At 36.9% G+C, this 14878-nt stretch overlaps 1 protein-coding gene across 14 annotated transcripts in view; it reads right to left on the minus strand.

Moving 5' to 3' along the window:
- The window catches only part of ZNF280D (zinc finger protein 280D), a 47388-nt gene that overhangs the window by 4888 nt on the left and 27622 nt on the right, over nucleotides 1–14878 (minus strand). For 8 of the 14 annotated variants that reach the window (XM_026855707.1, XM_026855712.1, XM_026855704.1 and 5 more), the window contains 4 exons: nucleotides 14431–14549; nucleotides 14201–14237; nucleotides 5880–5925; nucleotides 3302–3357 (listed from right to left, as the gene is read on the minus strand). In XM_026855707.1, coding sequence (XP_026711508.1) covers nucleotides 3302–3357; nucleotides 5880–5925; nucleotides 14201–14237; nucleotides 14431–14549 — 258 coding nt within the window. Of the gene's footprint in view, nucleotides 1–3267; nucleotides 3358–5879; nucleotides 5926–11362; nucleotides 11461–14200; nucleotides 14238–14430; nucleotides 14550–14878 lie in introns of all 14 variants that reach the window. The other 6 variants (XM_026855708.1, XM_026855714.1, XM_026855717.1 and 3 more) reach the window with 5 other exon arrangements.

The raw sequence follows: 14878 nt of genomic DNA on the forward strand, positions 1-14878 counted from the left end.
AAAAAAAAAAAAAAAAAAAAAAAAAGAAAAAAAGGGTTTATGTAAAGGGATGACTAATGCCTCGTTAGCACACACAAAGCAGTGTTTCTACACTGAAAATCCCAGATCGTTTACATATATGTACACACACACAATATTCACACTGAGAAACTCTTCAAAGGACAAACCTGTCCTTAACATATAAAAAGAATCCATCACAATCTCCCCGTCACCTTCTAGTAACCAAAATCCCAGCTTCATTCAAACCTATCCTCTCAATTCTCACTCATTTTTGGCAAGACACGGGAAGGGAGGGAGGGGAAACAGTGAGGAAGAAAAGCAATATCTCTATACATTCATTTCTCATGCAGAAAAAAGCTGTCTCTCATCAGCACATCTTCCCATGAGTCATTTATACCAATAAAACAGAGCATAAAAGTAAAATTGAACAAGTTTTTGCACAACCACCATCACAAAAACAACTATCCACAAAGAACAGTGATCTTTTAGATTGCTAAGCAGAACAGTAAGTTCATTTAGAGAGAACAGTTCTCCAAAGAAATAATTTACCTCTGCTGAGAACTGTAGATGAATAAGCAAAACCTAGCAAGTGTAATGCAGTAAAATGAAAATAGTATAGGATGTCAAGAACTTATTCTGTAAAAGTCAGTAGCTGAAAAAGAATAGCCTTCAGTCTGCTATTAGGAATGAAACATGCTCTTACTACTCTGTGCAAACAAAACTGGTTACAGTGTAAGAAAACTAAAAATTCTGACATCAAAAAGACTGGAAAATGTGAGAATAACAACAACTGTATTACACAGAACGGAGGATTCCAGCGAACAGTTAGAATGTAAAATCTGACTTTTGTTTCATGAAAACAATGAACCCATTTCCTCAATCATGATACAACCGTGGCTAGACTATCAAACATGTGCTATGCTAACGAACTAGCTGCCACACCGTCTGTATGAAATCAGGTTTTAGAACAGGGCTGCCTCAAGGGAGTAGCATAAAACTTAATTCTGAACCCAAGAGGTGAGTCTACCAGGTGGAAACATACACTCACCCCAAGCTCCAGAAGCCTATAAAGTAAAGGGATTTTTTTTTTTCTTTTTCTCACTGTATAGAAAACATAAGATTTGGCTGCCAAGTGAGGCTAAGGAAAGGTAGGCTCTGAGTATTTGTTGTTTTAAAATCCTACTAGCTCAAGGTTTTTTGCTGCTCTTAGCTACACATATTCACGTAACTTTAGAGTATGTTATTATTTTATATTGGCATTTTAAAATAAGATTTTAAAAATCATTTAGGGAAAAATTCTACAGCAAGAAAGAAAAAAAATCCTACAACTTGAGAACAGAATTATAAACAAGTGACATTTACACACCTGCATACAGAGTAGTTGCAAAGTATGTGGAAACACACCTTCAGTTTGTGGAAAGTATTTCCAGGTAACAAAACCTGTATTGCAGCTGCATTTACATTAACAATTCGGTGCGAAACACCACCACGGTTTTGAGGCGCATTCCTCGACTGTTCCCACATGCTGGTGTGGTTTACAGAGCAGTCCTGGAGCATGCCAACTATTTACTGAACTGGAAGCTCTGATCCACAAAGTGCTCCGACTCTTGAGCTGGGTGCTAGGAGCCCCAAATCAGCTCTGACTGTGCTCAGAATGGGCACTCTGTGGTGGAACACAACTCTGCTCGCCGGTAACACCTCCCTGACGCCTGCGGGCAGTTGGTGCTAATTGCTGTAAGGAGCCTCAGACAACAACGTGCCCAAGGACGCAGTTTTTGCAACTGTGATGGGGACATTCCAGACAGGGCAGATAAACCAGCAGACACCTGTGGAAACCCCTCAGGGACTCTTCCCCAAACAGTGTATTAACATATGCATTAGACTCTCTGAAAATAGGTGTGTAGTTCTCAAATTACATGAATATTCATTTTTTTAATTGTATATAATGTGTGCCCTTGTCTTTCAGCATTGATGTGAAGTGGAATGATCCCCCCGCCCCGTGCATCCAGCGCTGCAGTGAAGCACGCCTTGCCTTCTGAAACTTCAAACCAGGTCTTAGGGGGTTCTTTTGGGACCGAATTTACGGTAACATCCCAGGCACAGTGCAGAGAAGGTGCAGGATTCTCAGAACCAACTGCTCCTGCAGCATTAGTTACTTGCTACACATCAACATAACTACCTTGGCTTAATAACAGCAAAGTGAGGACTGAGAATCTCTGGTGCTAGAGATTCAAATGTGTCTAAGACGTCTGTCTTAAAGCCAGTAAAATAGCATCAAAGTTTTAACAGAAAACAGAACAGATTTATATATTGAAATTATTTTTGTCTACTTAAACCCAAGGATGGGAGAAAGTAGTACATCATACTCAGAATTACAATGTTTACTAATCCATACGTTAAACACACGAGTTAGCTCCTAATACCCGAATCATTTGGTCTCAATTCTTAAGCAAGCATTTTAAGAGAAAATAAAATTTCAAATTATCTGGCCCACACTGCATATGACTAGAAGAGAGATAAAGCAGAACTTTTCTAAGAAAAGTAACTACAAGAGACACTGAAAGCAGTCTGCTTTATTTTCCTTTTTAAAGGCACTAGAAAGGCATATGCAAAAAATAACTACAATGTTTTGACTACGCTTTTAAAGGTAAAATATGTACCAATTGTGACAGATCAGTAACTGGAATAAGACATTTCAGGCTGTGGGATCTGGAGTAATAATTCAGATCAATTGTATAAAGTATAAATTTGTCCACAATATGCACCAAAAGAAATATGTAGCATTTCAATTATTTCCTCAGACTGACAAAAATATGCAAAATTGTGAATTTAAGTGTAGAGCTGTAGTTGTTAGTTACCCAACAATTTCACATATTTGCTCTGCTAAGAATCTGGTTGAGTATGCTTTCCACAAATGAGACAGGTTTTTAAAAACCCAAAAGAATATCCAAGAACTACCATTTTAAACTGTATTTTAAAACTGTTTCCCAGTTATTGTTAACTCATATGCAATATTATTAAAAAATGCTTATTTTAACAAACTGTGCAATTTATTTATTGTCTTATGAATATTGATTGATTTGCAGTTTAGGCATTACTAAGAATGTTTTTTGACAGTTGGAACCTAAATTCTACATGTCTTGTTGAATAAGTTCGTTAGACTGCCATTCAGAACTTTGTCACAGAAAACACACATTATGAAAATACTTGTTAAATACTTTTGCCCAATTACCCGAGAAATAACACAGCATGTGTTATTTTATGTACCTGATTTCAAGATGCAGCTGATCATTGTATTTACCTTTCAAAAGTTGGTGTTTCTGTTTTTCCTTCAGATAAACTAGGTCTTGAAATTTTCTGTAATAATTAATGATACTTCTTTTATTTTACATTCATGAGCAATTGATTACAATATAAAGTGTAGAAATAACTTCACACTACATTCCCATAAAGATGCTACGTAGAAGAGACTGAGCACCAATCTTACTACAGATGTTTGCAAATAGTCTTCCACATTTAAAAAAAACCAACCAAAACCAAAGCAAAAGTTTAAAAGTCATTCTTGGAGCCTTTTTCATAGATGTAATTTCAATTATGCCTTACTGAACAAGATGCAAACAACCTGGACAGCTTTTTTTATTTGGAGGGGAAAAAAATCTGAACTAAACTTCTGTTTTGATAGCCAAAAAAAAGGCAAAAAGACCCAATGGAAAAGCAAGGAAGACAAAGTTGAGGTTAGTGTATCTTTTTAAGCATCACACAACGTTTTAGCCCTACACATGCTATTTATGTGTAAGGAAGATTCTTAACAAAATGCTTGTCACCGAAGAAACTTTTGAGTCTCTTAAAACTTACCCAATGAAATAACTTTTTAACGCTAAACAACATGAACAAAGGCAATTCCCCCCCTCCCTTTTTAGAACAGTAGAAAAGCAAGTGACTGAAAACTGCCATTTGGATACCAGTTTTCTATAAGCCTGTCCTATGCTACAGGGCATATTGCCCATCTAATCTTATTCTCATTTAGGAAACTGTAAATACTTAAGTGACAAAATTAAGAAATCAAACCTTTTTTTCTGTCTGAATACAACTGTAAGTTATTTCTGGTTTTAAAGTAGAAAACATCACTGTATACAGACAAGGACAGACATTTTAAAAGACTATTTGTACCACAAACTCTTAAATAGTTAAAACTGTGTAGACAATGTTTCATACTTTTAGTATGGGTTTTTTCGCCCCCAGAGGTGGTATATTTTGTTTCAATGAGGCCAAATTACGTAGCAAATATTTTAAATCTGTATGGTCAAGATAAGCTTATTCTACTGTCTACAATACCCTTTGCTATACTTGTACCACACGTTATTGCATTTCTGTCATACAAAACCCTTACACATATGACTCATGCTAAGAAACAATTTCTCATTTAAAATTACTGCACTCTACTTCCTACTACAGGATCTCCTTCCCTATCCACCGGCCTCCTCTGCCCCGGCTGACCATATTCCCCCCCCGGGGAACTACCAGAAAGGACAATTCCTTGACTAATCTCTCTGAATTTTAAATGTTTTTAAACAACCTGATCCATCAATTAATATTTTGGGTTCTTCAGCACCCTAGGTTTGTCCTTTGACCTCCTGCTGTGCATTTCAACAAACAGCCAAAACATCAAGCATCTGGCTGCAACAAAACACCAGACATTCCATGGCAACTTAGAGAAAACAAAGAGAGGTTCCACAGGGCCCAGAGCCCACGGAACAGCAGCTCACTGCTCTGAAAGATCTTGGTTCCCATGTCCTGTAAGCTCAGACAGCTGACACCCAAGTAGCCTATTCTGTCTGTATTCTCCACCTTCTCCAACCATAAGGGCTAGGGTGTGTGGGTTGGTTTGTTTTGATTTTGTTTGGGGGGGGATGTTGCATTTTTTGTTTTATTTTTAAATGAAAGCCAGTATTGGAACACAATTCTGTGGAGCAAAACCTGCAAATTCAACATCTATAATGCTGAAACACAATATGGGATGAAAAAAAAAAAAAAGAGCACACACACCTGAAGTGGTAATGGAAAGAAAAATGGTATGCAAAGAAAAGGTGCTGCTGTCTACATTTGAGACTCTTGCTTAATGCTGTTGAATGAACAGTCTTCCCCCATTTCTATTAAATCATCGCTTCTGCTAAAAAAACCTCACCAAGCTTTTTGCAATTTGGGAAGCAGGCAGTGTCACAAGAAAAAAAAAAAAAATCTTTGCTAGGTCTGAGAACTTCTCCCACTCTCTTACCAGCTGGGATTTCTGTACAGATCACCCTTTCTGAAGGACAACAGAAAGACAACTTCTTACAGAATCCAGAGATTGTATTTTTGAAAAAAATTAAGTGATGCACTGTGAGATCATTTAGCTTCCTGATAGGCAGAAAGCAGAGCAAAATTTGTACACATGCCTAGGAAAAAAAAAAAAATCCAGGCCTGAAGAAGCCTTTCCAAATATTTTCCTCTTTGAAGAAGTACAAATAAAAAAAACCCCTCAAAAAGTTATGCTTCAGAGTCAGTACTCGGGTTGTACTTCAGGTCCATTTCCAGGTTCCCTTAAGATGAAGATAACATAAGGCAACTAAACCATTCCTTCACTGGAGCCTGGCACACAAACCAACCAGAAGGGACTGACTGCAAACTGGAAATCTTTGGGTGTGGCAGACACACTAAAGGTGTCCTTCCAACACTGCCATATCTTTCTGTAGTAAAACACAGAAAGCACTATGCATATCTTCTGAACAACATGACCCAATAGCACATGTATATTTTAAAAAGAATTGTCTTGGATCTTCAGGCTAGTTATGAAGTTCAGAGATATTGTTAGACTGTGTGGAGAAAAGAAAAGACATTACCTCCAACTTAGCTTCTCTCTCTCTAATGGAGATTTCGGTCTTTAACCTAGTGAATAATGAATTAAGATTCAATGTTTTAAAATACTGTGTGGTTAAAATAGAGATAAGGATGAAGATACTTACAGTAAGAAAGCAACTTGGTAATCTGAAACAAATTTTTAAAAGTTGATACTTATTTTGAGCTTAAATGTACTTCAGAGTTCCAGAAGAGCATTTCAGAATTTTAAAATGTTTTATTTGGTATACAGAAATTGGAAGATACACTTGTTTCCTGTAACCTGCTCCAGTTAGCTCACCTCATGAAAACAACAGTTAAGACGTTTAGCAATGCTTTTATTCTACTGCTTACTGCAATTCTACATGAGGAATCATCTCCTCACCATAAAGCCCCTTTAAACCATGACTGAAGTATTTAAGATCTGAAATGCTAAATTAAGAGTATAAAGCCACATTGTGACCCAACAAAAACATTCTGCAAAACAAGCTCACTTTGCTTTCAATTGCCTACGATAACCCAGATATCAGAGCATAGCTGTAGTTTACTTTAGGGCAACTGTAAAGCGTTGTAGCTGACCTCCAACTACTATTCGGAGGAGATACTTCCCTCAAAAAACATTCACAGGCACAGTCCATACATTAGATGAGCTATAAATTATTTAAATTTATTGGCTTTAAACCCCACATTAATTAAACAGCTTATCACAACATCACCAAAATTGATTTTCTGTGTTTATTTAAGAAAATGCTATTGCAGAGATAGCAAGAAGTATGTCTCCTACAGAACCTTGTTAAGTCATCAGTTCTAATATAAAATCTAACCTTTCGAAGGTTTCCTATGAAAAAATAAAAGCTGAACAAAACCCTCAAAATTGCTTATGTCTGAATCTTCTTTGTTGATGCTGCATTAAAGGCAAATTTAATCTGCTGAAGTATGGTGCTGCCTCTGTTACACTGAAATGGTGTTATTAATCATAATTTAAATGATCCACTACCTCAGCGAGTCTTAATGTTTGTCTGCAAGGTACAAAATACTTGACAGTAGAAACAGCTTTACCAACTTAAATTTTATGAAAAATATATACTTCTATTCGATTGGCATCTACTACATGTATTTTCCTAATTTAAGAAAGCAGTGCTAATACCAGACCTTTTAAAGAGTTTCAGCATATACTTTCAGCACACCATAAACACCTTCCAGCACTAATGTTCTAGTAGCTAACCAACGACTTGGACTGTATTATAAACAACCATTTATAGCTATTTTAATTACATTTTGATTTGCAATAAAAGATGGCAAAATAACTACAAAAAAATATTTTTAAAAAAATAACATTTCTATGATAGCACCTTAACAGTACTCATCTAACCAATACTAGGAAAAAAAACTAGGGGTAAATCAAATGACAACAACTTTTTTGGGCCAGGGACTTGAAATACTATGAAGTATTAAATCATGAGTAGCAACACCAGTAAAAGATGTTGTAACACCAAATATTTAGCTCAGCTTCAATGCTTTAGTGATTTTTATGCAAGAACTTAAACAAATACATTGTAAATAGTTATTTCTCTAAAACCAGTCACTCTTTAAAGAGCACAATAATTTAGACAAATGAATCAGATACCATATATCCAGGGACAAAACATACTGTTCTTGTCTGAGTACGTGTAAGTTTTGCCACTGAAATAAATGGGTATAATTGGATCCAATATCTGTAGATTGTTTTAAACACATTATAAACATTATTCTACATGATCAAATTTGGATAGATGTCTGTTGTTGGTGATGTTTTATAGCTTATAAAACAGATTCAAACTGGCTAACTTAGGCTGTTTTGGAAGGGAACACGGTGTATAACATTCTGTGATAACCACATCTTTGTTAATATGGCTTACCCTGGATTCCTGATGTACATTCTCAACCTTAATTCTGTTTAGGATTAGGTTTTAGAAGGTAGTTCCTTCTAATTTGTAATTAGCTGAAGTTTCGTAAGTGGATACTAAGCCACAGAAAACTATCACCTTGTGATGTTCCCAACACTTTTAGGATATAAGAAACCTTAAATCTCATAGTTTTCAAACAGCAACAAAGGCAATGGACTTTCTTACATCTGTAGGGCTACGCTGGTTCTGGGAAGAACATTACGAAAATAGAACAAAGATCGTGACCATCTCCAGTAAGTACAGCCTGCTGGTACACAATTGCGAGCAGTTTTGAAACCTCTCTAGAACTCTTCAAAGATTCTTTATTCTACCTAAAAATAAACTTCTAGTTAACCACAAGAAAACATCCCTTAAAACAAATACCCCCAAAATGTAGCTGCTGAGCACAAAATTTCACCTTGAGATACTCAATAGAATGGATTGGCCATAAAACCAAAGAGACTCAGAATAAAAGCCACATTAACTGCAAACATTAATTTAGAGTCTAAATTCAGATGATCTGAAACTTTATTTGATACATGAGGAGTCACCTATGACTAACAGAAGAGATTTGGAGTCAGTAAAACAAGTAGACTCTAAAATGCACAGTCCAAGTACAGGAGTATTCTCATTTCTGAAATTCATACAGTCTCACTGGTTCCCCTGCTCTCGCATAATCAGGTTATGTATATTCTACCCACACACACAGAGCCCAAAGCACGAGCAGCCGTCTTTCCAGCAATCTATCATGCTTTCTTACAACCAAAGAGTTACCCCCACAACTTCTTTGGGTAAGCAGTACTGAAACTTAGCTGGAATCTTTTGCCGAACATCCCTTTTTTGTCTGCCCCCAACCAAAAGTAACCTTTCCTAGGATGACTGTAGCTTCAAGCATTTCTAGGAAACAGCTTTAAGTGGCTAAAGGTACGTACCTTCCAGCCACTCCGCTGAACCATACCCAGCAATATACAGATCTCTTTTACGACCAAAAGACTAGAAAGGCATTTATTTTTTAAAGAACTCCAGCTTTTAGCAGAAATTCCCTATTTCAAAAGATATAACTCTAAGTAGAGCTAATGTTTCATACAGCACAATTCTCCCCCAAATGTCTGATTGTATGAGCATTTATTGGGAAGGTGTATGTTAATAGAGAGGAGAAACGCCGCCTCTACAGCATGGTGTTTTACACTGTTAACAACTGAATGGGAAAGGAAAGATGGTGATGTTCATGTTAGTTGACACTGTCTCCTGTTTCTCACCTGTAAAGTGGGGTTAGCAATGAAGACAGCTATATAACAACTTACTACCATTGATCATGAGTAGAGAAGTGTTATTACACACAAAGCTGCACCGTTACAAATGCTTAGCAGAATAGCAGAAACAAACATTTGTTTTCTTGTCAGAACAACTTCCAAAACAAAGGTAATATAGAATTTGCTAATCAAGCAATGTTGCTCTGCGACTGCACGCCTTTTAAGAACCCATAATGCAGTGACACTCAATGTCCTAAAAATAACAAAAAAGAGACAAGTTAACATACAAATGAAATCTTCATTCTTCGACCATAAGCTAAACTGGTCACACCATGCATAGTCATGCTCTGTCATTGCAGTTGTGGTCCAACATGCTGCAATACTCATGTAATGTTGTAGCTGTTGGGACCATCAGGGATATTTAATATTGAGTCAGGCAGGTTTATCTGCACGGTTTGGTACTGGTTCCTATGTTATGAGTTTTCCGCATAAGTAACATTTCTGAGATCCTCACACAAATGGAAACAGGATGCCATGATGTCAATTGTTTCTACATGAACTATTTATACAAAGCTGGCAAATCTGTATGTAGCTTACAAGTGTTTTGACTGCATGCCTGAAACTTAAAAAATTTCTGTAGCAAAGCTGTAAAAGAACCAAATGATAATATTCCAAATGAGCATTCAAAAGAGGTATAATTCATATAACTTCAAATTGAAGTGTTAATCTAGCGTAGTGTCTGGGAAATTCTTAGAGAACATTTCCAAAAACCATGAAAATCTGCAATCATATTCCAGTTTTGTTGTTGCTGGAAACCTGAATGAAAGTGAAATAATCACAGATCCAACTTCCTCTGAAATGCAACAGCATGTTCACAACGTAAACACAAACCCACTATGCTGGTTTGAATGCTGCTGTGTCAAAACAGAAGTAAGTCCTGCAAGAAAAACCTGTAGTAGGTAACTGATGGTTGAAGTTGAACAGCAGCATTCAAGATGGAACATGGCTTCTGTCAGAAGAAAAAAAAATGTAGCAAAAAGAACGAGACTTTAGAGTACGGAGTAAGCGTGCAGATGCTCAATCACAAAATAAGAGACAATGGATGACAGGATCCTTGCCATTATTAGCAATACCACAGTGGCTGCAGAAGCTCACTATCACCAAAACCATTACTGTTTGAATACTGAAAGTGAAGAGGACAAAAATACCAGTACAAATGGATTAATCTCAGAGAGTTTGATTATGCAGAAAAAGAAAGAGCTGCAAATCAAGAAACAGCTTGCATTCATCAAAAATAATCTCTTATGACTAGGTTATAACAGTGACTGATCGCAGGGTAAGATTAGCTCTATCTATTAGGTTGCTTGGAAGCTGGTAAATGAGAGATTCAACCAAGACACATATCCACCACTGTAAGCAGGAGGTTGAGTTTGGAGGAACACTAGATGACAAAAGGAAAGCTCATCATATATCCAGACAACCTGTTGATGGATAAACTTGCCATAGATCATCTAGAACTAAAGATGAAGTCAGAAGTAGTGAAATCAAAAGCAGCAGATGTCTCAGCAGCTTGAGGAGAGCACCCTTGAAGATGAGAGATGATACCAAAAGAACAAGGTGTGAATGAACTGTAGCTGCTCCACCCTCAGAATCAAGGCTCAATAAACGTATCTGCTTCCATCACGTGCTTTCCTCCTACAGTATTTAGGAGCAAAAAGAAGCTTAGCTACCAGAGCAAAGCAGCTAATCGGTTCCCTCGGCCAAGATTCAGTTTTTGCAGTTACATGAGACAGAAGACATTCAAATCATACTTTGCCACTATATACTGTAAAGTTATTGGCAGACAAAAATGCAACTTACTTGAATATTAAATAGATCAGGTCTTGTATGCTTTAGTGAACACCCAGAGAGAATGACAAAGCCCTTTAGTTTCAGAAGCCAGGATCAAGTTCAGAACAAAATGGGCTTTGATGTCAACACACATACACCATAATTTACACACTACTCTAGCTTGGGATGACCCCGAGAGGTTTGAGCAGCAAAGAAACACTGCAAATGAGCAGCAAAGAAACACTGCATCACATAAGTGAAACTCCTGGTAAGCCTCTCTTCAAAGGCATATAGCCCCCAAAAAGCTGCAAGTCAATGCTGCAAAGCAGAGAACGTTATCACAGGAGGGCCTTTGCCAGACTACAATACTGGGAGAAAAGACCAGACCTGCTGCCTAAAAGATGCAAGAAGAGAATACCACAGCTTCAATGCATGAAGAAAAAGGAAAAGGTCTGGTCAGATCCTTGTTCGCTTACATACCAAAATAATCCCAAGCTGGACTGGGTTCAATTTTCTGGTCCACAATGATGTATCAGTGAGCCAAGGCAGTATAGGATACCTGCTCACTTTCAACTCCCCTGCAACAAAAATGTCTGCTGTCAGTTCATTTAAAAATATGTTAATTGTTGCGCAAAGCAGAGAGTTGAGCATTAGAAGAGTACTGGCATAGTTATTAAGCCTTATTCCCTCTGCACAAGGTGGGTCACTAAACAAACAAGGTGACTTTATGTAGAGTAACAATTTTAAAAGCAGTTTCTGCTGGAACATCTCCAGCTAGGTTATCTGTATTACTAATGGCAGGATTCTAGTCCAAAGACAGTCTCATCAACACTAAGCGGAGCTCATGGAACATGTCTGGTCATTAGCAATAAAGATGAGTTTTACAGCACTTACAGACAGTAATATATAATAAAAGATACCAAAAGATACCATCTAAGAGATGCAAGAGAAGATCCAAAAGTGTTCAAGATAGTAATTGTGAGTAATTGTTTCCAGTGATGAAGGGATTCTGAAGAGCCCCATAAACAAGTCATACCTCACTTGAATTACAGGTCAAAGAATGGAAAGGAACATTCATAGATCACTGAGAAACCACACAGCAAAAGTTATGAATATTGTCTGCAAGTTCCTCCTCTTCCAAAGCAAACCACAGAATACTATGCAGAACCATCCCACAAAAAGATGAACATTTTTGTGTGTACTCTGTACTGCAAATAATGAATTAAAAAAATCTGCCACACAGGTATACTCATGCTCTTAGGTTTAGCAATGATATATTCTTGTCCAAAGTATCAGAGAATTAGTATATGGAATAGGACAAGATTTACTGAAAGTAATGAAGTCTGTGAGCATGACAGTTTCAAAAAGCACCACCACAGATTATGTCACCTCATGCAGCACCAGTAACTAATCTCATGGCAACATCGGAGCTCTCAAAAATAATGGCTGTCGGAATCTGTCCTAATCTAACAGCTCACAGAAACAAACCTGCACATATTCTTGACTCCCCCTTCAAATCTTTTCAGTGCTCACCCATCTGTTTTTTAAGTAATACATACTTTGTATATCCAACATTCTTAAATCTTCTCATGTGACATCTCCATAATATATTCAAGACAGCGAGGTCCTTGTGCAGTACTGACAACAGCCTGTCACAACTGTACCTCTTTCTCCAGCATTCAATACAGCTATAACCTTTCCTTACATATAGTTCAGCAAGTATTAATTCCCATCTAATGCTAGCTCCAAAAAGAAAAGCTAAGGTTGTCACAAGTATCACAGCTCAACACTGGTTTTCCATTGTTTGAGTTTGACTGAAATCTAAATTGTTAAAGGACACAAGCCACCCTGGATTAATGAAGAGAACAGAGCTCACTCTCCTAGTTGACTCTTTCCAGTATTTTGTCCAATTTCAATATTCTGTGCTCCAAAATCAGAAATTTCATTTCTTAAAGGGTTTTCTGGAATGCTTTCCCAAAATAACTGCCTTCCCCTATTCATTCCTGCCAGAGTATCTTAAGTTCTTTTAAATAATGTCTATCGGTCATCTTATCAGACCACCAGTTTTACTCAGCTGTATCACATGCTCAACAGTTACTAGCTGAAAGTTTGAAGTTTATAGCACATACTTTGCTCCACTAATACTCTTTGCCAAAGACAGTATTTCTATGTTTGGGCGAGATGACAGATTAGTCCAATACTCCCTCTCTTAATGGCCACTTCATAGAAACTAAGAAAGAAAATACTTAATAGATATGAAATAAGCTATTGGGGATGTTTCCAAAACTCAGTGAAGGCTGATTTATGCTTAGAGGCCCAAGAACTTCTTGTGTTGTCGCAAGAGTTCTCACTGCACATGAGTATCTACCGCCTTTTAGAATCCTGCTGTAGGCTAGGACTCAGTGACACCTTGTTGTTAAATCAGTGTTAAACTATTTTCTTCCATCTTTTAAAATACCTTTCTTTACAGTCTATTTGACATTTTTATTCCCGTGTTCTGAAATGGTTTAGAGAGAACTCGAATGTTTGATTCAACTGGCACACCCCTGAATCTTCCATTAAGGCGTAAGTGGGCTCACAAGTGAGCTCACACTGTAAAGCCTCAGGTACTGTTCCAGGACAATCAGAGATAGTTTAGCACGTCTCATTCTTCTAAGGCTAAAAATACCCCCAGGCAAACCCTGCATCACAATCTCTGCAATACTGCAGGCTCTTTTTCAAACCCTTAAAAAAACCTGAAAGCCAAAATCCCAGTATTAATTTTTCTTTGAAAGCCAGAATTAAAATTTAATACAAAACAGTATACCTTTGTCATATAAATAACATTGTTTTGAAAATAATTTCTAAATATTTATCAAAGATTAAAGACTGAATTTGTCCTACTTTAGTAAAGGTCTCTTAAAAAGTGTAATGTCAATAATATTAACATTAATAATTAATATTACATAAAGAACATAAACCACTCATTTAATAAAGCTAGTATTAAAAGCAAGTTGAAGTAGCAGTTTCACTATGTCTAGACTTAGAAGTCATGATTGAGAAGTTCTAATACTGCAGGAATTACTTATGCCTCTTTGGCCAAACTGAACAAAAACCTGGTTCTGATTTTGGCTGCAGTAGGTAACCATTTTCTCTCCTCATTCTTGTGACTGTGGACACGGTAAGGGCAAAAAGCACCAGTAAAGTAAGGGTCTACGTCTACATTCATCCATACATTTCAAATTCTATGAAATTCAAAGGAAACCCAAGTTCAAAGGGCAAATTTTGGCCATCTGTCACTAAGTTAATAGAAACATTGAGCAGTAAAACAAAACTTACTCAGATACTTGTTCAGCAGTTGGGATATCTACAGAAACTGAAAATAAAAATAAAGGACATCATTAAAAATATTTGAAAACGTAGAAATACAGAAGTACTCACTTTCAAATCAAAGTACACAGAAATAATGATAATGCAACCAAAAAGAGGTTTGCAATAACACAGACATCCACACGCAAGTATTTATATATATACATACACTACATAAATAAGACATTGTATGTACTCACCTTTCTCTATAACAACTTGACAAGTATGAGAGTGGCTTTCACTCAGATGTGTGGCCATGCTGTCTAAGCCAGAAACATCAGTCAGGAAATCACAGTTAAGACACACTACAGTCACACCTCTAGAGAAGAGACATTAAGAAGGAAGTATAAATACAACATAGCTGTGAAAACACTTTTCTTAACTTTCAGCAACTGGACAGATTATACAAAAATAATTAAAGTCTCCTGCAACTTCAGATGACTCACAAAAACATATTCTTACTTTTTATACTGCAGCTAGCACCTGGAAATCCCTATCAATGACCAGGGTATCTCCAAGCTGGATGCAGTACGAAGAACACCACTTTAGACAGAAATTTATCTTTAAAGCATGAGTTTCTCTGGTTTGGTGGGTTTTGTTTGGGTTTTTCTGTCTGGTTGGTTTATTTGTTTTCCTTGCGCCCCCCCC

Source organism: Athene cunicularia (assembly GCF_003259725.1).
Source record: "Athene cunicularia isolate RWA chromosome 10 unlocalized genomic scaffold, athCun1 chr10_part1, whole genome shotgun sequence".
Classification (NCBI taxonomy): domain Eukaryota; kingdom Metazoa; phylum Chordata; class Aves; order Strigiformes; family Strigidae; genus Athene; species Athene cunicularia.